We start from the raw sequence: 26,472 nt of genomic DNA, 5'->3' as shown, positions 1-26,472 counted from the left end.
ATACTTGTAGAGCAACTCCCCATTTCCCCTTCTCCCCACCCTCTGGTAACTGCCAATCTACTGTTTCTATGAGTTTGACTATTTTAGATACCTGTATAAGTGGGATCATGCAGTATTTGGCCTTTTGTGAGTGGCTTATCTCACTTAACATAATGTCCTCCAGGTTCATCCATGTTGTCACGTATTGTTGGATTTCCTTCTTAGGGCTGAACAGTATCCATTGTTTTCATATGCCACATTTTATTTATCCATTCATCTGTTGGTGGACACTTAGGTTGATTCTATGTCCCGGCTATTGTGAATAACGCTGCAATGAACATGGGAGTGCAGATGTCTCTTCCACATACTGATTTCATTTCCTTTGGGTAGATACCCAGGAGTGGGATTGCTGGATCATATTGTAGCTCTATTTTTAATTTTTTTTGAGGACCCACCAAACTGTTTTCCATAGCAGCTACACTATTTTACATTCCCACCAACAGTGTACAGGGTTCCAATTGTTTCACATCCTCACCAACACTTGTTATCTTTTGTGTGTTTTATACTAGCAGACCATATATCTGATAAGAAGTTAATATTAAAATATATGAGTAACTCCTATAAATCAATAGTAAAAAAATCAAACCAATTAAAAATGGGCAAAAGACTTGAATAGACATTTAAAGAAGATGTACAAATGGCCGACAGGTCTATGGAAGATGCTGAGCATCACGCATCATAGCAAGAGCTTTTGTTTACAACACCTCAGGGGATTCTAAGCTAGATCTAGGCTTGGGAAACACAGCTCTTCAGCACTGGCCCAGCCGGCTGGTTATTTGCTGATCCCGCTTTGCCACTTTCTTCTTTGTATGCCTGACAGGCAACGGGCTCAACAAAGGTTTTTTTTATTTTTTATTTTTTTTTAGATAAACAGATGTTGTCTGCCACAGAATCTATGGAAATAGGTTGCACGATAAGAAGTTGCCTGCAGAGTGGGGTACTTCCCATGCAGTGGGTTCGTGATCAGACAGAGGGCACAGGAAGGAAAGCAAGTTAGGTGTGTGAAGTGAGGGAAGGAGGAGGGTGCTGGTTTTACCAGTTCCATTAATTTCATGTATTCTGTTTTAGGGCAGATTCTGCTTCCAAGGATGACAGAAAGCAAGAAAGAAGTGTGTCGGTAATATAATAAATTTAAAGCAATACTTCCCAACTTTTGGTTATTTGCATACCATCTTCAAAATGTGCCAATGCTCTACTCTTCACTTTCTATATTTTTCTTAATTAAATTTATCTTAGACTTATTTGAAAAGGAATCATTTCACTTTCAAATGGAAAATCAGCATTATTTATAACAAACAGTAGATACCCCCAAAATAAATACAGTTGAAAATAACAAGGTTAGCCTCTTGAACTACACTTTCACTTGATTTACATTTTTAATTCATTGCATACAATGGGCCTTATTAACTATAAACTATGAAAAGGTAAATCTGCCATACCCGGGATCATCTAGTTAGGTGGACAGAGAAATGTGCCCAGTCGATAAACTCAGCAGGAGATAACATTTCTTGTTAAGTCTCATTTGATGGCATATAGGTAACGGAATATTGAAAGATAGACTCCTTCAGTCAATCCTTTGCTAGTAAGTGCTCATTTAGCTTTGTAAAGAGCCCCTGATCTTAGACGAGAGATGGTTACGACCTTTTACTGTGACCAAGGTGGCAGCATGGGTGGGAATGGACACTGCCCATGGACCCCACACTGCAACTCGCAGCCGGAGACATCTACCAAAGATGCAGACTTGATCATGTCTCTGCAATTCTTAAAACTTTTTAAAAAAAGAAAAACAAAAAACAACCTTTATTAGGCTTTGAGTCCAAAGCTTGTTCTTGATTTATTTTAAAAGAAAGATTAGTAAGTAGAAGTGTTAAAGACCTAGCACCCAAGCCTTATGCTCAATAGAGCAGGCTTTTAAAAGAATTGAAATGAAATGTTTCCCTCTGAGTCAGTGTTGTTCAGTGACATGGTTTTGTGCCCATGTGTGACATATGACACCTGTCCAGTGTGTCACCACTGGTGGCCTCTCACCTTGGGAAGCACAGTGCTCTATGCCTGTAGTCAGTGTATTTTTTTTTTTTTTTTTTAAATCTCTATAATGAATATTCAATGAACAGTTTTTCTAAAATTGAGATCATGAGCTTCAAACAAATGAGTTAAAGCTTCTTCTGGCTTCCGCCTAACAATGGTTCTCACTTGCTGCTACTCAGGCCTCAGATTGGCATCACCTGGGGAGCTGGAGCAACTACCATGGTCTGGGTCCCTTTGCCAGAGAGTCTGACTTTATTGATCAAGGATGATGCCCAGCCTTTGGGGTTTGTTTTTAAAGCCCCCTACTGGCAATTCTAATGTGCTGTGCAGCCAAACTTGAGAACCACTGCTCTAGATAACTTTTGTTTCTGTAAATAACTTTCAACACCTTTTGATATAAAACCAGAGAAACTGGGAAAGCCTTGCTGCATGGCTTTAATGCATCCGATGCAGGATGCATTAAATGCATTGATACTTTTACTGTACAATACACTGGGTTGGAGAACACTGGAACAAATGTGCAGGTTCCTCCAAACATTTCTTTAACTTAAAGAAAGTGTAAGATACAAATAGGACTGGCTCACAAAGGTCCTTTTAGAAATTACCTTCTCAATCTACCTAAGTGTCTATGGATAGATAAATGGGTAAAGCAGATGTGGTGTATATATATCTGCAATGGAGTACTATTTAGTCTTAACAAGGAAGGGAATCCTGTTATTTTCAGCAATATGGATGAACCTGGAGGACATCATGTTAAGGAGGCAGGCACAGAAAGACAAATACTGCATGATCTCACCTCTGTGTGAAATCCAAGGACGTCAAACTCAGAAAAGCAGAGAGCAGAACAGTGGTTACCAGGGGCTAGGTGAGGGGGGGGTGGCGAATTGGGGAGAGGTTAAAGGACACAAAAAATTAGATAGGAGGAACAAGCTTAAAAGACCTATTGTGTATTGTGACTATAGTTAATAACAATATATTGTATACTTGAAAACTGATAAAAGAGATTTTAGGTGAACTTACCAAAAAAAATTAACATCTGTTAATTAGATTGATTTAGCCATCCCACAATGTATACGTATTTCAAAACATCATGTTGTGCACCATAAATAAATACAATTTTTATCAGTTAAGAAAAATGACCTTTTCTATAAAACAGTGAATGGCTAAATATTTTAAAGGAAAAGTAATTTCGTCTTCAAAACATGAATTCATTTGAAAACTAGATAATTAACCATCACCCACCTTAAATCTCATGGGTCATGCTGTCATAAACAACGTCTCCCTAGTGAGTGTTGGGAGTTGATTCTGTGTTTTGTCATTCCAGGCAGGAGGTGTGTCTCTGGGTGGTGCGTTTCCTGTCTGAGAAGGCTGTGTTAGATACTGTCACAACTTAGTGTGTTTGGATCCACAAGAATCCTACCTTGCCTGAGATGGGAATGAATTGTTAGCAGCCCCTGGAAAGGCAGGGCAGTTTGGAGACAGGGCCCAAGAGATAGAGCTCAAATACAGTGTGCTTTTTTGTTAAAATCCAAACAAGCTCCCTATTAAAATTGAACATAAACGTTTATTTATCTCAGCATTATAAAAACTAATAGAAAAACAGAAAAAGATTTTTAAAATACTTATATAAATATCAAGATATAGTTGAATAATCCACTGGAAAGATTAAACTTGCCCTAAATCTCTAACCTTTTATAGTCCAGGCTTAATCTCAAAATGCTTTGAAGTTTAAACAGAAATGACCCTCCTGTTTGGTTTTAGTTCTTCTAAAGTGTAGAGAGAAGCATGTCTTTGCAAAAAATATTTTTATACTTTCTTTTGTCATTTGATTTAGTATTTTGAAGTTGTAATGTTGGCACAATATTCAGGTGCCTCAGCTTTTGAACAGTTCTCTAACCTCTCTTCGGTTGCAAACATTTGGTTCGAGAGGATTTTGTCATCCTTTACAATAGCAACTTGGTTGAGAATTTACTAGTGGAATAATCCTTTTCTTCTTTTTCTTCCCCTCCTTACTTCTTTGTCTTTTTATTATGTGAGAGCCCAGTTTTAGGTTTAATTGTCCATAAGTGGCACTAACATCCCTTTAAAAGTTCTCATTTCTCATCTGTGTTTGTAAAAGTTTAATTACAGGAAACATCTCTTCTCTGAGAGTAGTCAAGATTCAAGTACCAGTACCAGTGAACTATCTTGGACCAGTAACCAAAAGAAGAAATCCCTAAAATCATACTCTGGTAGAAAAAAGATAAGAACCAGGAGTAGTATAAGAAGTAAGTTTGGCATATGTCTTTTGAGTCACTTTTCAAATAAATCAGTAGGTATTTATTTTTTAGTATGTGGTAGGAAAAGGTACCAAAAGAAATATATGATCATGAGGTCTCTTTCCCTGCCATAATTACATTGGAAAGGCAAAATGAAACACGAAACAGAAGAATATGGGATTAACCAGCAATTAAATATGAGCTATGGATAAATGGAGTAGGAGTTCAGATGAAAGGAATCTGGCATGAGCTGGAATCGTCACGAAAATCTGCAAGGAAGAGATGGGTGGGACCTTAGCTGACGCTTGGAAAAAAGCATGGGATCTGAAGAGGAGACAGGGAAGCGTTATTAGTTAGGAAAAACTACAAGAACAAAACAAGGGTATGAGAGTGACATTCAGGGCAGGTCCGGGGCAGAGAATTCATTCTGGGTGGTGAGGAACAGGTTGAATAATTAGAAAGGGAACTTTAGACATGTGAACATAACTGGGAGTTGCTTTTTAGTATTTGCATGTTGGAAGAGGGAAAATGAATTTATGTCTTGTAAGTCAACATATCCGGCCTATATTTGTTTTCTTTCATTTCAGTCTTGCCATTTTTCCCTCTCAGTAGTGGCAGTGACCATGACCTCGAGAAAGACCAAGTAAGTAAATTTTATCTTGGCTGCCACGTGCCCTGTGGGTTAGACTGCATTTATTTCTCAAATAATTTTCAGGAATACGAGAATAACAAACCATTGGTTTACTGGTATATGAATCGCTGCCAAAAGAAACTGCAAGGACTTCTGAACATTTCATATGAATCTTGGGTAAAGATTTAGGATCTTTTTTCATTGTTCCCAAACGTTGCTAAAGGATGTTTATTATGAATAATGCTAAAAATTTGGGCTAATTTCCTGCAAATATATGCTCTTTTGAATTTACATTTTAAAGTAAACTCATTAGGTTCTTCCCTTAGTTTTGTTTGTTGACATGTCACTTCCAAAGCTTTTAATGATTTAATCATTTATTTCCTTTGTCAGAGGTTGGGATGCCTTTAGACTTATATAAATATTGAATAAAGCCTCAAAGTTTCTTAATTTTTCTTCACTTATCCTTTCTGTTACATCAAAGTAGTTAAGAATTTGGTTTTCAGTGTCTGCACTCATTCAAAACCAAATTTTGCCTCTTACTAGCTGAATTACCTCTCTCAGCAGTTGGTTTTTGTTTCTCATCAAATGAGATATATAAGGACTACAGAGTATATAGTGCCACATACATAGGGGTTTTATAAAGGGCAGCTGCTGTGAGTCTGAGGGTGTCAACAGCACCCTGCCTGCCCCTGCAGAAATACCGTGCAGCTGGGGCTCCAGCCATAGCTCTGTCTGCTTTCTTCCATCAGCCTGAGGCATGTTGCCCTGTGTGAACCTAAAGGGCTCTCATGTCCTGTAAGGACAGAGGTAGGCTAAACCTGTGAGCCAGAGTAAGTGCTTAACTATTCATTGACCAGTTCAGCCTGAAACAATGAGTTACCAGTTAGAAATGGGCCAAAAGAACACTTTCTAGTAAATACAGCATTTGTCTTAAATAAGCACCAAAGAAACATCACAGCTTCAAAAATCCATAAACGTAAACTGTGCAACTGTCAAGAGGTCTATACTGATTTTCAGTGAGGACATTGCTGGTCTTGTGCAAATATTAGTATTCTAAATACAGTTCTCTCTGTATATGAGAATAATTTAGAGCAGGGATTGGTAAACTTTTTCTGTAAAAGGCCAACTAGTAAAATATTTTAGGCTTTGAGAGCCATACGGTCTCAGTGGCAACTACTCAATTCTGCCTTTGTAGCCAGAGGGCAGCCATAGACAACATGGAAAGAAATGGTTGTGTTGTGTTCCAATAAAACTTTATTTACAAGAACAGGCAGTGGCTGTAGTTTGCTGGCCCCTGATTTAGAGCAGTGGTTCCCAAACGTTCGTGGTCATCAGAATGACAAGAATGGCTTGCTAAAACACAGATTCCTTAGTCCTATCCCTAGTGTTTTTGATTGAGCAGGTTATAGTTGGGGTTTGCGAATTTACATTTCTGCCACATTCCCAGGTATCGCTGATGCTCCAGTCTGCGCCACACTTTGAGAACCACTGATTTAAAGTTATCAATCGAAATATGACCTAATGTTCTTCTGATTCAGGGATCTGTGGTCTTCACATTTATCTTCAAATGGAGTAAATCCAATTTTTAAGTTTCTTAAAAGGTTACTGGAAATGTCTTGGGTTGGACAGAGTAGCTCATGCCTGTAATCCCAGCACTTTGAAAGGCCAAGGTGGGAGGATCACTTGAGCCCAGGAGTTTGAGACTAGCCTGGGTAACATAGCGAGACCTTGTCTCTACAAAAATAAATAAAAGAAAATGTCTTGGAATTTTTGGATAACTTGTTTTAAATGATTATGAATACTAATACTTTAAAAAGGTTCTGTATTTTAGGCTAAACTTCTAACACCATTACGGAAAGACGTGTCCAGGCAAAATGACACCATGCCTCCGCAAATTTCTGAAACAAAATTCCAAGGTAGTTCTGCCTTTTTAACTCCTGAAGATTCTGCCAAAAAAACAGGTACACGATTTTCTGTCCACTTACACAGAAAAAATTATATTTTGGGAAAAGTAGTTTGAGATAAACAAAACATTTTTCTTTTAGTATCTATTGAAGAAAGTGTGAAGGTAAGATTGTTCTTCCCTTTAATGTCTTTATTAGCAAAGGATGGAAGATGTTGTGTTTTAATTTTGCTTTGACATTGGAGATCAGCTTGTGTACAAGAATTGCTGGTGTTCTTCCTCTTTTAAAGAAGCAAGACGACTCAAATGATGACCTATAGCAGGGGTTGGTAAACTTTTTTCTGTGAAGGACCAGATAGTAAATAGTTTTTGTTTTTTGATCCATATAGTTTCTATTGTAGCTATTCAACTCTGCAGTTATTGCATAAAACTGACCTCAGACAAGATGTAAACCAACAAGTGTGGCTGTGTTTCCATAAAATTTTATTTGTAAAATCACGTAGCAGACTATATTTGGCTTGGGGGCCAGGGTTTACCAACTCTTGACTTAGAAGCTTTATCTTAACCCTCACTGAATTTTATTTTAACTATCTGTATCTTTTAAGTTTATTAAGAGTAGTGATGTCGTTTTGTTCCCTTTTGTTATTCTGCAGCTTAGCACATTGCCAGGCATACAATGACACTTAGTAAACACTTCGCTGACAACTTCTTAGTGGAGCTGCCACTGGAAGAAAAGAAGTAGAGAAAAGAAAAAAAAGGAGAGAGAAAAATATAGCATTAAAGAGTAAAAGGAAGGAAGACAGCAAGATGGGGAAAAAAGGAACAAAGGGACTACAAAATAGTTAATAAACAATTAACAAAATGGCAGTAGTAAGTCATTATCAATAATCACTATAAATATAGGTGGATTAAATTCTCCTATCAAAAGACACAGAGTGGCCGAATGGATAGAAAAAACAAGATCCAACAGTATGTTGTTTATAAGAGACTCACTTTCGCCTTAAAGACAAACATAAACTGGAAGTGAAGGAATGGAAAAAGATATTCCATGCAAATGATAACCAACAGATAGCTCAGTTGTTGGCTATGCTTATATCAGACAAAGTAGACTTTCAGTCAAAATCTGTCACAAGAGACAAAGAAGGTTACTATATGATGATAAAAGGGCTAATTCATCAAGAGGATATAGCAATTGTAAATATATATGCACCCAACATTACAGCACCTAAATATATAATGCAAATATTAACAGAACTGAAAAGAGAAATAGAGAGCTATACAACACTAGTAAAGTTCTTTAATATGCCATTTTCAAAAAGGGATAGATTATGCAGAAAGAAAATCAATAAGGAAACAGTGGACTTGAATAATACTGTAGACCAAATGAACCTAACAGAGACATATGCTAGACGTTCCATTCAACAGCAGTGGAACACACATTCTCTCAAGTGTACATTGAATGTTCTCCAGGATAGATCATATGTTGGGCCACAAAACACATCTTAACAAATTTAATAAGCTTTAATTAATCTCAAATGTCTTTTCTGACCATGAGGGTATGCAACTAGAAATAGTAATAGGAGGAAGACTGGAGAATCCACAAATATGTGGAAATTAAACAACACACTCCTGAATAAACAATGGATGAAAGAAAAAAATCAAAGGGAAATTAAAAAGTAGCTTGAGACAAATGAAAAGAGAAACACCATATACCAAAACTTATGGGACACAGCAAAAGCAGTGTTATTATAATAAAAGGGAATTTTGTGGCAATAAGTACCTACAGTAAGAAAAAAAGTCTCAAGCAACCTAACTTCACACCTCAGGAAACTGGAAAAGAACAAAGTAAACCCAAAGTCAGCAGAAGGAAGGGAATAATTAATATTAGAGCATAAATAAAAGAAATACAGACTAAAAGGACAATAGAAATGATCAGTGAAACTAAGAGTTGGTTTTTTGAGAAGATAAACAAAATTGACAAATATTTAGCTAGACTAACCAAGAGATAAAGAGAGAGGACTCAAATAAAATTTGTAAATGAAAAAGGAGATAGTACAACATACACCACAGGAATACAAAGGATCATAAGACAGTACTGTTAACTGGGCAAATTATTCTCCAACAAATTAGACAACCTAGAAAAACAGATGAATTCCTAGAAACAGTCAACCTTCCAAGACTAAATATGAAGAAATTGAAAATCTGAATAATGAGTAAAGAAGATTGAATCAGTAATCAAACCTCCCAATAAAGAATAGTCTAAGACCAAATGGCTTCACTGGTGAATTGCACCAGGCATTTAAAGAATTAGTACCAATCCTTCTCAAACTCTTCCAAAAAATTGACGATGGAACACTTCCAAACTCGTTTTACAAGGCCAACATTACCCTTTTACCAAAGCCAGGTACCAATGCTACAAGAAAAGAAAATTATTTCTGGTGAAGATAGATGTCAATATTTCTGGTGAAGATAGATGTTAAAAGCCTCAAAAAATACTAACAAACCATATTCAGCGCAGTAGTAGGATCATACATCATTTTCAAGTGGGATTTATCACTGGGATGCAAGGATGGCTTAATATACGGAGATCAATAAATGTGATAAACTACATTAACAGAATTAAGGATAAATTCATAGAATCGTCTCAATAGATACAGAAAAAGCATTTGACAAAATTTAACATCATATTATGATTAAGAAAACTCAACAAATTAGGTACAGAAGGAAGGTACCTCAACTTGAAGGCCACATATGACAAGCCCACAGCTAACATCCTACTCAATGATGAAAAGCTGAAAGCTTTTCCTCTACGATCAAGGGTAAAACAAAGGTGCCCACTCTCACCACTTCTGTTCAACATAGTACTGGAAGTCCTGGCCAGAGCAATTAGGCAAGAAAAGGAATAAAAGGCATCTGGATTTGGAAGGAAGAAGTTAAATTGTCTCTGTTTGCAGATTACATGTTCTTATAAATAGAAAACCCTAAAGACTTTACCAAAAAACCGTTAGAACTAATAAATGAATTCAGTAAAGTTACAGAATACAAAATCAACAACAACAACAACAAAATCAGTTGTGTTTCTAAACACTAACAGTGAACAATATGAAAAAGAAATCAAGAAAATACCATTTACAATAGCTCAGAAAAATACTTAAGAATATATCTAACCAAGAAGGTGAAAGACCTGTACACTGAAAACATTGATGAAAGAAATTAAAGACATAAAATGGAAAAATAGCCCTCGTACATGGATCAGAAGAATTAGTATTGTTAAAATGTCATATTACTCAGAGCCATCTACAGATTTGATGCAATCTCTATTAAAAGTCTAGTGGCATTTTCCACAAAAGTAGAAATAATCGCCAAATTGATGTGGAGCTGCAAAAGATTCCTAATAACCAAAGCAATCTTGAGAAAGAACAAAGCCGGAGCATCAGATTTCCTGATTTCAAATTATATTTAACAACTATAGTAATTAACACAAGATGGTCCTGGCATAGAGGCAGACACATAGACCAAGGTAACAGAATAGAGAGTCCAGAAATAACCCACACATACAATCAATTACTCTTTGATACGGGCACCAAGAATACATAATGGGGAAAAGAAAGTCTCTTCAATAAATGGTATTGGGAAAACTGGATATCCATGTGCTAAAGAATGAAACCTTTGTCTTACACTGTATACAAAAATTAACTCAACATGGATTAAAGGCTTTAAGATCTGAAACTGCAAAATTACTAGAAGAAAATAGAGAGGAAAAAACAACTTCTTGACATTGCTCTTGGCAATGATTTTTTGATGACTCCAAAAGCACAGGCAACAGAAGCAAAATAAACAAGTGGGACTCCATCAAACTAAAAACCTTGTGCATAGCAAAGAAAAAAATAAAAGGAAAAGGCAACCTACAGAATGGAAGAAAATTTTTTGCAAGCTCTATATTTGATAAGGGGTTAGTATTTAGAATATACCAAGAACTTACACAACTCAATGGCATGAAAACAATTCAATTAAAAATGGGCAAAGGGCCTGAGTAGGAATTTTTCCAAAGAAGACATACAAATGGCCAATGGGTATATGAAAAGGTGATTAACAAAACCATAATGTGATACCATACTTGTTAAGATGTATTATCAAAAATATAAGAGATAAGAAGTGTTGCCAAGGGTGTGGAGAAAAGAGAACCCTTGTACACTGTTGGTGGGAATATAAATTGGTATACTCATTGTGGAATACATTATGGAGTTTCCTCAAAAATTTAAAAATAGAACTCTCATGCAGTCCATCAATCCCACTTTGAGGTATATATGTGAAGGAAATAACATCAGTATCTCAAATAGAGTTTTGTACCCCTATGTTCATTACAGCATTATTTATAAGAGCCAAGATATGAAATCATCCCAGATGTTCATCAGTGGATAAATGGATAAAGAATTGTGGTGTACACACACATACACATAGAAATATTATTCAGGCATAAAAAGAAGGAAAGCCTGCCATTTGTGACAACATGGATGAACTTGGAGAATATTATGCTAAGTGAAATAAACCAGACACAGAAAGAGAAATACCATGTGATCTCATATGTAGATTCTAAAAATGTCGAACTGATAGAAGTAGAGGGTAGAACAGCGGTTGCCAGGGACTGGGAGGTGGGGTAATGGGAGTTGTTAATTAAAGGATACAAACTTGAGTTATAAGGTGAACAAGTTCTGGGGATCTAATGTACAGCATGAATAATGATGTGTTAATTAATTTGATTGTGGTAATCATTACACTATATATATATATTTCAATTCATAAAGAATAAAAGGAAATAAGGAAGGGGTGTCTGAGGGAGAGCAGGGAAAGAATCACAAGACTGAGGTTGAAGAATCCTTGCCAATGTAGTTGGGCCGGATGGGCAGCTACTGAAGGTGCTGATCCAGTCGAGGTACCAGGCTATTCATTTTATCTACAGAGCTACAAACCTAATAAGCATCTATGCCCAGAAAGATACAGTCAGTAGTTTTTTGTTTTATTTAGGACTGTGTTTCTTTTCTTTTTTTTTTTTTTTTTTTGATGATTAGATTTAATATCTAGAGCAATAGTGAAATGTTACTGCTTCCAGGTTTTACTTGGTATATTTATTCACTTGAAACTTTTCTCTCTAACACTTAGGGCTTCGAGGTCCTCACCCACTAAGCGAGTTCTCTTCCTTGGAGCACTCAGAAGATGAAGAAAATGTGTATAAGGTACTACTTAATTGTTGGTAATTCATCTGGTTTTCCAGAATTAATATTAAGGGGTAACACGGCACCACTTGTTTCTTACTTTGCCATAAAATACACATATTTGTGGTCTGTTTTGTTTTTAAGATTGTGAACCAGGAGTCATTAATGGAGAGTACTAGCTTCAAACATAAGCTGCAAAACTTGGAAGACAGAGGTGAGGGAATAATAAACTCTTTTTCTTATAGAATACAATGAGATCTGATTTTGGCAGCCTGGGCTGTTACATTGCAGCAGATAAAATCACTTTATAGAGTGACTATTGTCAGGCCATGGGGTGAGCAGAGGTCCAGGTAGGTGTTCATGCAGGTTAAGAGGAGAAACGGGGGCTTCATTCAGTTCCCTCGGGAACCAGAACCTCTTGTGCCAAGGAAAATATAGCCTGAGACCAGAACCCACCAGCTGTTCACACTGCCTCTCCTGTCTCAGAGGAGGGCATGGTGGGGGCACCTAAGGATTTGGTCTAGAGCTTATTCCATCCCCAAGTGTGTAGGTCACTTGCAATTTATAAGAAGTGTTCTAAAAGGTTGTGTGGACAAATTATTAAGACTTCTGAATTCATTTTCTCATAATCACAGTGCTATGAAAGTTTCCAGTCTAGTTCACAGTGTTGTCTATGATACAATATATAATGTTGTATAGAATATAACATAATGAATTAACATAACACCTCTCCACTCTTTATGGTGTTTCTTAACTGTGTGTTTTTTCTTTACATTTTAAATTATGTATCAAAAAGATTCAAATAGTTATAAATTGTTTTTCAAATAGTAACACAATAAATATCTACAAATCACCATCCAGTTATGCAGATGTTTGCTTTATAATCCTTTTTTAAACTGCACACATCTGACAAGCTCTTCTGAATGTACAGTATTTTTTCAGAATGCACAAGTGGGGAAAAAAAGTAGTGGAATCAAATACAAAATTGATTCCTAGGAATTCTTTGTATATTCTGGACATGATTCCTTGGTTATATATGTTATAAATATCTTCTGCTTTGTGGTTTGCACTTATCTCTGTGTATAATGTATTTGTAATTGCTTTTTTGATAAAAGGTTTTAATTTTAGTGAATTCTAATTCATCAGTCTTTCCTCTATGGTTAGTCATGTGAAATTCTTTTCTACCAAAAAGTCGTATTATCGTATATTACTTACTATTTTAATACATAATGCTATACATTTTTAAGTATTGCTTTAGGTGAATCCTACATTGTAGGATATAATATATCCTACAATATATAACATTGGTTATTGTTTAGTTTAAAATATTTTTTAATATATAACATTTGTTATTTAGTTTAAAATATTTTCTATTTTTTATTTTGATTTTTTTCGTTGATCTAGTATACTTAAAAATAGATTTCTTAATTCTCAATAATACAGGATTTCTTTAGCTAGAGAACGAAATGTCTTTCCATTGATTTGTGTTGTCTGTGTGTTTTATAGAATTTTAAAGTTTTCTCCATGAAGGGCTTATGTATTGTTGATGTTAATTCCTAGATATTTGTGATTTTGTTATGATTTTGTTACTGTTGTTTTTAAATTTGTTATTGCTAAAGCAGAGAAATACTATTGACTTTTATAACATAATCCTGCATCTTACAACCTTGCTGGGCTCTTATAATAATTTCTCTGTTGATTCTCTTGGTTCTACGTTGATGATTCTATTATTTGCCAAAAAAATGGATTATCTCTCCCCTTCTGATACTTAGATCTTTTGTTTTCCATTCTTCATAGCATTGGCTAGTATCTTTAGTATATGTTAAACATAGCAATGAAACTCTGCATCTTTTTCTTATTTTTAACTTTGTAACAAATGAATCTGAAGTCTCTCTGTTAAGTAAAATATATACTTGCTGTATATTTTTGGTATATAATCTTTACCAAGTTAAAGAAGTTCCTTTCCATTCAGAATTTGCTCTGAGTTTTTTTAAATCATAAATAGTATTGCATCAACTGAGATAATCAAATGAATTTTCTCCTTTAGTTCATTTTTTCCTTCCAAATTTATTGAGGTATAGTTGACAAATAAACATTGTATATATTTAAGGTATATATTGGTGATGTTTTGATGTCAATATGCATTGTGAAATGATTATAATCAAGCTGACAAACATATTCATCACTTCACATAGTTATCTTTTCTGTGGGTGTGGTAATAGTTAAGATCTACTCTCCTAGCACATTTTAAGTCCATGGATGTTATTATTCACTACCGTCATCATGCTGTGCATTAGGTCTCCAGAACTTACTCATAACTGAAAGTTTGTATCCTTTGACCAACATCTCCCATTTTCTCCCCCCACTGGGCCCTGGTAACCGCCCTTCTATGTTAAGTGAAGTAAGCCAGATGCAGAAAGACCAACACTGCATGACCTTACTTATATGTGGAATTTTAAAAACTCAAACGCATAGAAACAAAGAGTAGAAGGGTGGTCTGTTTTGTTTATTAATGTGGCAAGTTACACTGATAGGTATTATGATGTCGAACCACACTTGTGTTCCTGGGATGAACCTCACTTGATCATGGTGCGTTTAAAAAATTATATACTCTTGGGTGTTTTTAGCTCGTAATTTATTAATGGCTTTACATCTACATTCATGAGGAACAGACTTATGCTTTTCTCCTGCTATCATTGAAATCAGTGTCACACCAGCCTGTGGAGGGAGGCTGAGCAGCTTTCTCTCTGCTTTTCTGGGAAGGTTCATCTAAAATAAGGTAACTGTTTCTTAAAAGTTTGGTAGAAAGCACCTGTCAAATTGCCTGGGAATTTTGGGGATAGGAAGCCTTTATTATAATCATTATCACCATCATTATTATTATTTGAGACAGGGTCTCACTCTGTCACCTGGGCTAGAATGAATGGCATCATCATAGCTCACAGCAACCTCAAACTCCTAGGCTCAAGTGATCTTTCTGCCTCAGTCTCCTGAGTAGCTGGGACTACAGGCATACGTGCCACCATGCCCAGCTAATTTTTCGTAGAGACATGGGTCTAACTCTTGCTCAGGCTAGTCTCAAATTTCTGACCTCGGCCTCCCAAAGTGCTGGGATTACAGGTGGGAGCCACTGCACCCAGCCTTACTTGTGTTTTAAGGTTTACCCTGGAACTTTTGATGTACTGTGCTTCCAGAACTGAAAGCAAGCAGGGTAATTTTATTTATGGTATTGCATTTTGCCCTCATCTGCCTTCTTAGGCCCCCAGAATCAGAAAGGAGTCAGGTGCTCAGCTCCTTCATTCCATTCAGTGCTATGAATGCCTAGTTCCGTGCCTGCCATGTAGAGGCATTCTGTGTTTGCCCAGGTAACCGAGTAAGAAACTTATAAAACCCAACATTTAATGATGTACTTCTGCATGATTCCATATTTGAATAAGCATCTATACGTGGTCACAAATATTTGTCAGTTGGTTTATAGATTTTTAAAATGCATTAATCCATACAAAAGATATTTAAGCAGTTCCCATCAGACTGAGTAATTCGATGGTAAAGATGGTCCTTAATTTTTCATATTCTCGGCACTTGATAAACATTGGTAGAATAAACAAAGGACTTGGCGGTGAGAAAGTGCTGTAAATTTCACATGGGAGAACTTTTGGTGAAGACGCTATTCTGTTGGCCTTTACCATTCTGTGCCACAGGGTGTCGCTTCAGAGCAATGTTGAAGAAAATGCTTTAACTTAGGAGACCTGGCTGTTAACCATAGGATTGGTTCTTGTCTAGTGTTAATTGTTTTTACCAGAAATGTGAGTTTAAAAATGCAGTGTGGACAACAAACTATGTTCTCTAAGACTTGTGCCTTGGAGGCCAGCCCAAACAAGTTCAGAAGCTCCTCAGATTGCCAAAGTCTTCAGTTTTCATGGAAATAAAGAAAGCTATGTTCTTGTGAGAGCAAGGACACACCCCCTCTGCCAGCCACCAACAAACACATGGATTTTGCATTCTTTGGAGATGACCTTTACTATGTTTATGTTCATTTTTGCGATGTTCTCTGTGTGTAGCTTTAACTCTTTTCTGAGAATCTTGAAAAGTGCTGGTTAAAAGAGGCATGTGGTTACCATGGAAACAGAATCTTGCCAAGGACATCACTTAGGACTTGTAGCCTTTCATGACATAGCACGGGTTCCTCTGGAGAGCCATGCCTTGGGTCCTGGTAAAGCACTGGACCAGCATCGCCACTTCAGAGAAGGGTTCTATGTGTCAGACTACTTCCACGTCCATGAAGTCATCCGTCTGCATGATCCTCGTTAGTAGGGTCACAAATTCCATATAATTCATTCAAGGGCTGACCAGGTTATTTATGCTGTGTTCCTGGATTTCTCTCTCTGGCGGATATAACTAGTGTCTGTGCTGGCGGATGCCCTGCTTTACCCTGGGTAGTGCATAGACGTGATACGTCCAAATTCAAGCCTGTGCTTTGGGCTTTTGCTACAAATTTGCTATAAAGGAGGAAGAAGAAGAAAATAAAATGTCCCAGAAAGGGCAGAACAGGCAGCAAAGAAGGAAATGTAATGGTCATTCATCAGTGCCTAATTGAGGCTATCTGGAATCCCTTCTAAGTGGTTCCTTTGGCCCTGACTTGGGGTATAGACACCACAGGAGATTCAGGCATGAGTGCTGTTTGCCTTGAGGCTGGAAGAGGAGGATGGAGCTCTACCTGGGTTCCTTCACTGATTTTTAAAAATCTTTTGCTCTTGAAACAATGTGACCCTATAGAAAATATCTATCCAAACCTTTCAAATAAATGAACACACCTAAATATAAGTACAGTGAGAAGAACAAGATACTAACTCCTATAAAGTACCTCTCACAGTTGAGAGTATTTCTTATGCTTTTAATTTTATTAATTTATATTTTTATTTCAAAGAGGCTGGATATTGGCTCTTCCAAGTTCTGCAGAGTAGGATTGTGATCTCTAGTGAAATTTCCAGTTTATGATAATTCTATTATAGAATACCAATTAAGGTGTCCCATGAAGTGCATCATTCATATATGGTCATTTATTTGTATATCTCTTATTACTAGTTTAGACCTTTTGGCTTTTGGATCATCCTTTTCTCTCTCAATTAGTATTTATTTTTTTCTTTTTCCTTTTAATAAAAATAAGTTGATATTTAAACGTAGGTTATTAATTTTTCTTAAAAAACACCTTTCTTATATATATACCACAGAGCATGAACTGTTTTAAGATTGACTATTCTCTGGTATAATTTTAACACATTTTTCCTATTCCTTTTGTCACCTTGAAGTTGGTAACTGGTATTTCCTACTGTGGTGCAAGTTCTAAAAATTAGTATGTTTACAGCTTCCCCCCAAAAGTAGTTCTAGCAGATCTTAAAATACTAAATTTATTAATGTCTGTTTATCTATTTATATAGTGGGTATTTGGGTCTCTAAAGTTTGTGTTGCTTCTCTACCTCTATCCTCACCAGTAAGAGAATCAGAATAAGAGAACTGAAATCAATTCTTATCTATTTTATCGAGATCTCCTTTGGGCATGTCCAGTATCTTATTTGTAGGAGCTGGGTATTCCTTCATTTATTCAGCAAATGTTTATTGAGTGTCTACTCCGTGCCAGACACTTTTCTAGGTGGCAGGGATATTGTAGGGAAGAAAACAGGCAAGATGCCTGCCCTCATTGGAGTTGACCTCCCAGTGGGGAGACGGATAATGCACAAGAAAAGGAAAATGTGTAGTATGTTCTATGTGAGGAAGGCTAAGAAAAAATTAAGCAGGGAAGGGGGTTTAAAAAGCTGGGAGGCTGTGTTGAAATTTCAGATTGGGTGGCCAGAGAAGTCCTCAGTGCAGATCTATGGGGAAGTGCTCTAGTCAGAAGGAACCTCAGGTGCAAAGGCCTTGAGGCGGGAATATGCCTGGAGTGTCCGGGGATCCACAGGGAGACCGGGGTAGCAGGAGCAGGGGGAAGAAAGGACACTTGCCTCTTTGCCGCCCACTGCCTGCTGGCCCCATTACACAACTCCTTGTGCTTAGTAACATCCAAATATTCATTGAGTGATTTAGTGAAATCGGATTCCAGAACTTTCAGAGGGAAAATCAGTAGTGACTAGGGTGGGTATGGGAAGAAAGAAGTGAGATGACGTCACAGCTGAGGGTATAGAAAGGAAGAGAGCGGTTTAGGTGGGGAGGAAAAGAATTGGGTGGGTTTTGAGACGGGGATGCTCGACAGTCCATTGGGAACTCGTTTGCCGCTAGCGAGGGCTCAGGCGAGAGGGAGGGTGAGAAGCTGACAGTCGAGGGCGTGGAACTGAGGAGATCCTCCAGGGAGGTGGCCTGGGGCAGGGCCACAGTGTGGGCATTGGGGGGACCTCCGGCCTTGAGGATGGAGAAGCGGACGGCAAAGAAAAGCGGGAGCTGAGCGTCACACCAGGGCTCCAGGGACCGCTGTTGACAAGATTGGGAGGGGCCCAGGTGGGGAGAGGACACGTTTGTAGTAAAAGTGAACATCAGAGTAGAAAATACTTAGTGTTGTGCTGAATTGGGACGGGGATCTACGTTGGAGTCGCGTGAGCGAAGGCTCTCAAACTCACTGGAGCCGGTGAGGTGACAAGATCCTCTCGTAACCGAGGGAGCCTCAGTGCAGCGCTGAAGCTCCAGTGTCGCCAGCAGGTGGCGCACGCCGACGTGTGATCTGAAGAGCTTCCAGGGTCCGTCCGCCTGGGAACTTGCTACCTCGCTGTTCAGCCTAGGCCGGGGCATGTTGGTTTCCATGCCCACCATTCCCGCTGCTTTGGGGACCAACCTGGTTAGCGAGCCCGACTGTCCCTTGCTAAGCAGAGCGTTCCTGAGCCCATCAAGCGCTGCCTGTTGCTGTGTTCAGGCATCAGTAGAGGTACTGCCTTGATACGTGCGCGGTGCTGAGCCTGTGCGCCAAATGGTAAGTAAGTAATGCGCAGAGGACGCGTTTCCCTTGCTGCTGCTCGTCAAGGTTAGGCATTAACAGGCAAAGAGTGAACAAGATACATTTGGGTCAGAAGGAACGTGTGTGGTAACGTCAGTGTGCTATGTTTGCCTTTAGATACACCAGAAGGTAGTTTTGCGAAGTCCAAACAATCACGATTGGAAGAAGGTGATGCTCCAGTGTCCCCTTCGTTGGTGACCGAAGAAACAGACGTGGGAGGTAACATCATGCACCCAGCCGGCGGTTCAAGTAGGAGTGGGACAAATGGGTCAGCACGGAGTGTACCAGCGTGAATTATAAGGGAGTTACGGTTTTAAGATCACAGTAGCTGTAGAAGCCTAAACTGAGCACTTTGTCCTTTCAGGGCCAAGTAAATTGTTGCACAAATTATAGAGAAAAGCAAGCACTATCCCCTCCTAGCATTTTGATTTCTTCCTCTTAACTCTTTCTGGCAGTTTTTCAGGCCCGGGTATTCCTAATGCTAGAGGTCTCTGCTTTAGTTGATGGTTATTAACTAAATTTTTATGTTAAAAATATGTAATCTATGCTAATTGATAAGAATGATCTAGAACTGCGGTCTTGGGGAACTGTGGCCTGGTACTGGTCCGTGGCCTGTTAGGAACTGGGCTGCATATCACGGCTTGAGCTCCACCTCCAGAAAATTGTCTTCCATGAAACTTAGAAACTGGGCCCCACAGCAGAAGGTGAGCAGCACGTGAGAGAAGTTTCATCTGCATTTACAGCTGCTCCCCATCTGGCATCACTGCCTGAGCTGGGGCTCTGTGTCCCCCGCTGCTTCCGTGGAAAAATTGTCTTCCTTAAAACACTGGGGCCAAAAAGGTTGGGGATTGCTGATCTAGAATGTATGTGTGGAGCTGGCTATCTGAATGAACGGTACCACATTTTTTTGTTGTTGTTTGTTTTGAAACAGAGTCTCACTCTGTTGCCCAGGCTACAGTGCAGTGGCGTCATCACAGCTCACTGCAACCTCAAACTCCTGGCTCAAGTGATCCTCCTTCCTCAGCCTCCTGAGTAGCTGGGACTACAGGCACGCACCTCAACGCCTGGCTAAGTTTTCTATTTTTTGTACAGACAGGGTCTTGCCATGTTGCCCGGGTTGGTCTCAAATTCCTGGCCTCAAGCAGTCCTCCCACCTTGGCCTCCCAAAGTGCCAGGATTACAGGCATGAGCCACCACACCTGGCTGGTATCACATATTTTATAACAAAGGGCTCCAGAAGCACAAATTGGGAAGCAGTGGTTCCAGACAGCCTGGGTTCAAATCCTGACGCTGCTGGTGTCAGCTCATAAAAGTTATGTGATCGCTCTGTAAAGTGTAGATCCTAACAGTCCCCATTTCACACGATTTTTGTGAGAATTAAATGAGTTGATGTATGCAAATCACTTAGAACAGCACCAGACCCCTCCTAAGCCCTCCGGCAACTGGAAATCATTACACCGAGTTGCCCCCACAGAAGTGTCCTAACTGGTATGTCCTCCTCAGAACCTCTTACAGCACCTCGGCCTGCTTCTTAGACCTAATGTCAGTGGCTCCGATTTAAAGTGCTGGGAAGGTTTGGATGAAATGAGTGCTTGGCAGAGAGAGTGGTTTGGGAACCTTCGCGAGGTGGTTGCCATGTGAACTCTGGCCTGAGTTGGCCTTATGTGTTCGTGGCCAGAGTCAGCCATGGCACAGACTCACAGCCGGACAGCCAGCGGGGCATCCACGGCGCATATTTCTGTCCTGTTCTGTCCTCTGGGCAGCTGCTGGACTGAGCAGTCTACTTTGAGCACTTTGTTAGTTTAATGTAATGTGTCATGTTTGTTGTTCATAAGGCATCTTCACTCCATCCCGAGAAGTTGTGCCAGAGAGCTTGAATGAGTCTGCCCTTCTCACAACCTTTGAAAACTTCACTAGAGAACTGAGAAGAAAATACGAGGTAATAGTCTTAATAGCACTAAAAATGGAAAGCTAACTTGCCATGAATCTGAAGGACATGATGCCAAGTGATATAAGCCAAACATTGCACAAGCTCACTTACATGTGGAATCTAAAAAAGTTGATCTCATAGAAACAGAGTGGAAGGGCTGTTGCCAGGGTGGGGTAGAAGAAATGGGAGATGCTGGCCAAAGGGTACAGACTTTCAGTTACAAGATGAGTAAATTCTGGAGACCTAATGTACAGTGTGGTGACTGTGGTTAATGGTAATGTTACTGTATACTTGAGATTTGAGCTCTTCATTATTCTTACACACACACAGTTTGGTGAGGTGATGGATATGTTAATTAGCTTGATCGTGGTAATCACTTCACAGAGTGCACATATATCAGAACATCATATGTATACCTTGAACACATACAATTTTTATTTGTCAATTATACCTCCAGAAAGCTGAAAAAAAGAAAAAACTAGTTCATTAAAAGCTTAAAGTCACAAGTTCATGTCATTCATCAATGGTGGTGTTATCCGAAGATGCTCCTGCATCTTTGGGGAGAAGTATTTGTCGTAGATGTGACCACTGATTTTAGTGTCTTTGTGAATTGCAGTTTGTATTTATATCTGTTCCATGTCTGTTTGCTCCAATAGGAACAAAGGGACCTATGTGGAAATCATAAGCACGGTTTGGTTTCATTGGTAGTGTCCTCACACAGCCGAACTACCAGAAAACAATGATTTGGTCACGCTATTAGACAAGGAAGAGAAAAGAGGGAACCAAGCGAGGGACTGGAGAGGGGTTGGGGACAAAGAAGGAGGCAGACTGTGGCTGGTTGGTCAGCTGAGTTGTGGCAGGTCTTGAGACACGTGCATGTACAGGTTGTCCTAAAATCTTGTCTACGGGATGAACATTAGAGCCATTTTAGTCCCCTCTTTTTTCTGTCCTGTTATTTATAAATCCCTAATGACTTACTTAATAGCACTTTCGAGAAAAGTATCTTACCCTAACCAAATTCATTTAACTAACTTGGAAGATCTTCAAAGTCCTGTCTTACTTTCTGCAATGCCAATATAAGCTGATTTATTATGGGTATTTGTTCACAGTATTCAATATGTGTATTGGTAGCATGAATATAACTTTTCCCATTTTAGCTTGTTCTGTATTGCTAATGCCTGAAAGGTGTGTAGGGGGATGCCTTATCATAGTTCTTGAACACCGATGCTAGCTATGAATATTACCATGTGCTGGCAGCATCTTTTTAACACAAACCATGCACTCAACTTACATATTTATATTTAACCAAAATGTGATCATTTTGTTGTTATTGTTATGGCTTAGGTTAGGTACAGAAGGAGTCCACTTTATTCAAAAGATGCAAAGAAAGCACCGGGTTGCATAATGAAACTTTTAAACCAGATATACCTGTGCAGGTAAGTATTAGATTTCAAAACAAGGTCACAGATGTGGGATCACCCACCAACAGCATTTATCTCATGTACGTCACTTAGCCCTTCTAGGTTTGTGGCTCTTCATCTGTATGAAGAGGGGGTGACTTAAATGCCCTCCTTAAGTCTCTTCATGGTCTACCACTGTATGATCCTAAAACGCTATTCTTAAAGAATTTTTAATCCAATTGTAAAGACAGGGCAAGCATGGATATATATGTAAAAAATGCTGGATAAATGATGGTGTTAATATATCCATATAATGGACTGTTATTAAAAGGAATTAAATTCTAATGCATGGATGAACCCCTAAAACATTATGCTACGGGAAAGAAGCCAGACACAAAGGGACAAATACTGTATGATTCCATTTATGTGAGGTACCTACAGTAGTCAAATTCGTAGAGACAGAAAGCACAATAGAGGCTGCCAGAGGTTGGGGGACGGGGGAGTTATTGTTTAATGGGGACAGAGTTTCTCTTTGGGATGATGGAAAAGTTCTGGAAATGGATATTGATGATAGTTGGAAAACACTGTGAATATAGCTAATGCCATTGAATTGTGCACTTAAAAGTGATTACAAGGGTAAGTTTTATGTTATGTATATTTTACCCCAGTTCGGAAACACTACACACACACACACACACACACACACACACACCCCCACCCCCTTATGACCATGTAGCAAGAAGTACAAAGGTGCTGTGAAAGGGGGTAGAGGGACGGTTCCTATAGTGATCAGAGTTAATCCAGAGCCATTACAATGGAAGCGCTTCTTGAGTCAGATTCTAGAAACTAATGTTTGAATGGTACAGGGAAGGTGAGTATAGAAATTGCTCCTTGTTAGAGAGAATGGTCTGTAAACAAAGAAGGGAAGAAAGGAATGGAGAGTCAGTTTATTCAACTGAAGAGAAAGTTTCTTGGGGTAGAATAATACCATTATGGTTTTAATAGAAATTTGTAAGACTTTTCAAATTCTCATATACATGTAATGTCATTTGATTGTCGAAACAAGCCCCAGAAGGGCTTTGGATTTGTGGAATTCTCGTTATCTTCGGTGGGCAAACACTCCATCATGTATCCGTTCAACAAAGGCACGCCAAGCAACGCTGGGTGCCAGGCCCTGTGCTCCACACGAGAGCGCAGTGAGGACAAGCACCAGGAGCTCCTGTCTTCAGGGAACATGTAGCCTAATGGGGAACACAAACAATAAGCAAATAAGCAAAGTACGTGGAGCTCAGACACAGAATAGCAACTGTTAAGAGTTTTAGAGCCAAAACCTAGAGGTGGGAAGAGAATGTATTAGCCCTTACCTGACGACAGCTGTCAGGCCAGCTTAAGGCAAGAGGAAGGGGGAGCGAGTGGAAGGTAGGAAGGGATGGTCGGCCTCCACTCCTTTTCCATGGAGTCATCTGTCCTGTGCTCTGCTAAGAGTTAACGTTGAAACACCAGCTGTCTTTGCGCTGCTGTTGAAAGACTGTGGTTAGGTTTCTGAGGCTGGGGATGAGTGAACAGGGAAGGGCAGGAAGAGACAGGAAATGCCCACGTTTTCAAGACAGTTAATGTCTGGAGAAGAATCTGAATTAATCTTATAATTAGAAGATTAATTAAGAGTATCTTTTGTCACATCCAAGTAGTCCTAATAAAGTTTGTTGGTTTTTACATTTGTCAGACTCAATAAGCTAGAGAAATTTCAGAATTTTGTTCTTCAAGAGTTGAGCAATCTTGAGAAGGATATTCAGGCCCTGGAACACCTTGAAAAGGATGCTCTGGTAAGTTCTCTTTGTTCGGAGTGTTCTGTGATTTGAGATCTTTTCCAGAGAAAAATAACTGCTAACTACTTAAACAAATCTTTTGTTCAATTTTAGGAGTTTTGGGGGAAACAGTCTGCTGATCTGAAATCGTTCTGTGATCTACAAGTGCTGAGGTACTTTTGAAAGTGTTCTTTCTAGAAGCATTTTAGCTGAAGCATGAGGTAGTGCTTTAGCTAGAGTATGGGCTGTCGGTATCGGTACAACTCATGTAAGCAGCTGAGTAGCTGCTGCTTTTCAAACTTGGCCACTTCTGAGGCCCCTCCCTGAGGACAGAGTGTGGCCAGTGATACCAGTGGAGAATGGGAAATTTTGAAAAGCCCACCAGGATCATCCAAATTTCTGTGTTTTTGATTTCAATAGTTTATTTTTAAGCAGTATTTTAAAAAAACAAAATGATTAGATTTTGAGCAGAATGTTTCAGTATCTGAGTAAACAGTTGATTTAGTTATACATCAAATTGTGCTTTTGACAGACTATATTCTGTATGTTTTGTTTATATTTGTATAGATTTTCAACATATATACACACAGATTTTTTTAAACAACAAATGGTTTTACCCGCCACAGTTCCCTTCATTGTAATTAGTGTACGTCTGAGGCTGCTGTGTCTGTCCCTCTGGAATATTGCCCTCTCTTCTGGGGAAATGGAGAGTGGAGGCTGTTACGTCTCTATTTCTGCCCTCAGGGAAGATTCTAGTGTTCTCACCCCACTTGAATAATCAGAAGGAACCCCTGTATAAATTTGTCATGGCTCAATCTTTGTCTTCCAGTTAAGAATAAGCTGCTTTTACAGAAATCTAAGTCAGATGGTTTTAGGAAGGATATTATTCTGGTCATGCCATACATTTTAAAGCCAAAAAAAAAAAAAAAAAATATTTAACTTTGACTTATCCATCCTACCATTTATTCCCGTTAACACAACTAATAATAACGATTGTATGGACCATTTTCAAAATCCTTTCACTCTCTCTCTGTCTCGCATTACTCATGATTAAAGGTGATGATACCCTCTTAAAACATCTTCATTCACTCTGGGAGGCTGAGGCGGGTGGATCGTTTGAGCTCAGGAGTTCGAGACCAGCCTGAGCAAGAGCAAGACCCTGTCTCTACTAAAAATAGAAAGAAATTATATGGACAACTAAAAATATATATAGAAAAAATTAGCCGGGCATGGTGGCACATGCCTGTAGTCCCAGCTACTCGGGAGGCTGAGGCAGGAAGATTGCTTGAGCCCAGGAGTGTGAGGTTGCTGTGAGCTAGGCTGACGCCACGGCACTCTAGCCCGGGCTACAGAGTAAGACTCTGCCTCAAAAATAAATAAATAAATAAATAAAACATCTTCATTGAATGCCCGTGGTTGGTTGTGCATGGTTCTCAAATTTGGAGTCAGGAACTCTTTACGTATTTAACATTTATTGCGGGATCCCCAAAGAGCTTCTGCTTCTGTGGGCTATGTCTGTGAATATTTTCCATATTAAAAATTGAGACTGAGATTTCAAAACTATGTTTACATATTGATAGAAATAACATTTTTATGAAAAATAACTAGACTTTGCATAGTAAACACGTGAGAAGAGAAGCATTGCTTTTTGTTTTTGTGAATCTCTTTAACGTCTGGCTTATAGAAGATAGCTGGATGGTCATATCTGCTTCTGAGCTTAATCTGTTGTGAGTCTTGTAGCCTCTGAGAAGTTCCACTGTACATTTGTGAGAGAGTAAGAATGAAAAAAGCAAGTAATGTCTTAATGCCATTACCATTGTTACCAAAATAGCTTTGACTTCACAGAACCTGTGGTTCCTTAGGAGGTTCCCAGACTACACCTTGACAATGGCTGATAAAAAGCCATTGAACATTGGAGAAGATTATATCCCCTAGTCTTCTGATACCTGGATAATTCATTTATTTTGGCTAAACCTCAAATTTCAGCAACTGTCTTTTCTAACATTGTAAGATATTAATTATTATTTGTATTTATCTCCCTTTCATAAGAGGCCCCTGTGTGACTTTAGAATACCTCAAAGAAAATATCTCTTCTAAATATGCCTCCTTCAGGGTTTTGCCTTTGCTCTCTTCCCTGGCAAACACCTAAGAAAATTGCCCTTTGCTTGGCCAGTGAGGGATGGTGGTAGTTCTCTTAGCTCACCCTGAATACCTGAGAATGCCTGGCCCTGAGCTGCATGCTCGGTGTGCGAGGGCCTTATGAGAGGTTAATTTGCTCAGTCAAGG

The 26,472-nt window shown here is 38.8% G+C and overlaps 1 protein-coding gene across 1 annotated transcript in view; it reads left to right on the top strand.

Moving 5' to 3' along the window:
• SYCP2L (synaptonemal complex protein 2 like) overlaps positions 1 to 26,121 on the top strand; it is a 59,594-nt gene extending 33,473 nt beyond the window's left edge. The window contains exons 20-32 of the mRNA XM_069493270.1: positions 1,108 to 1,156; positions 4,187 to 4,334; positions 4,913 to 4,968; positions 6,788 to 6,917; positions 12,020 to 12,093; positions 12,217 to 12,286; positions 19,169 to 19,270; positions 19,753 to 19,755; positions 20,887 to 20,990; positions 22,326 to 22,417; positions 24,105 to 24,204; positions 24,301 to 24,359; positions 26,049 to 26,121. Of these exons, the coding sequence (XP_069349371.1) occupies positions 1,108 to 1,156; positions 4,187 to 4,334; positions 4,913 to 4,968; positions 6,788 to 6,917; positions 12,020 to 12,093; positions 12,217 to 12,286; positions 19,169 to 19,270; positions 19,753 to 19,755; positions 20,887 to 20,990; positions 22,326 to 22,417; positions 24,105 to 24,204; positions 24,301 to 24,359; positions 26,049 to 26,121 (1,060 nt within the window). The remainder of the gene's footprint in view (positions 1 to 1,107; positions 1,157 to 4,186; positions 4,335 to 4,912; positions 4,969 to 6,787; positions 6,918 to 12,019; positions 12,094 to 12,216; positions 12,287 to 19,168; positions 19,271 to 19,752; positions 19,756 to 20,886; positions 20,991 to 22,325; positions 22,418 to 24,104; positions 24,205 to 24,300; positions 24,360 to 26,048) is intronic.
• Positions 26,122 to 26,472: the final 351 nt, after the last annotated feature.

The sequence above is a fragment of the Eulemur rufifrons genome, chromosome 18 (assembly GCF_041146395.1).
Source record: "Eulemur rufifrons isolate Redbay chromosome 18, OSU_ERuf_1, whole genome shotgun sequence".
In the NCBI taxonomy this organism is placed as follows: domain Eukaryota; kingdom Metazoa; phylum Chordata; class Mammalia; order Primates; family Lemuridae; genus Eulemur; species Eulemur rufifrons.
Note: the sequence above shows the minus strand (reverse complement) of the source record. Positions and strands in the feature narration are given on the sequence as shown.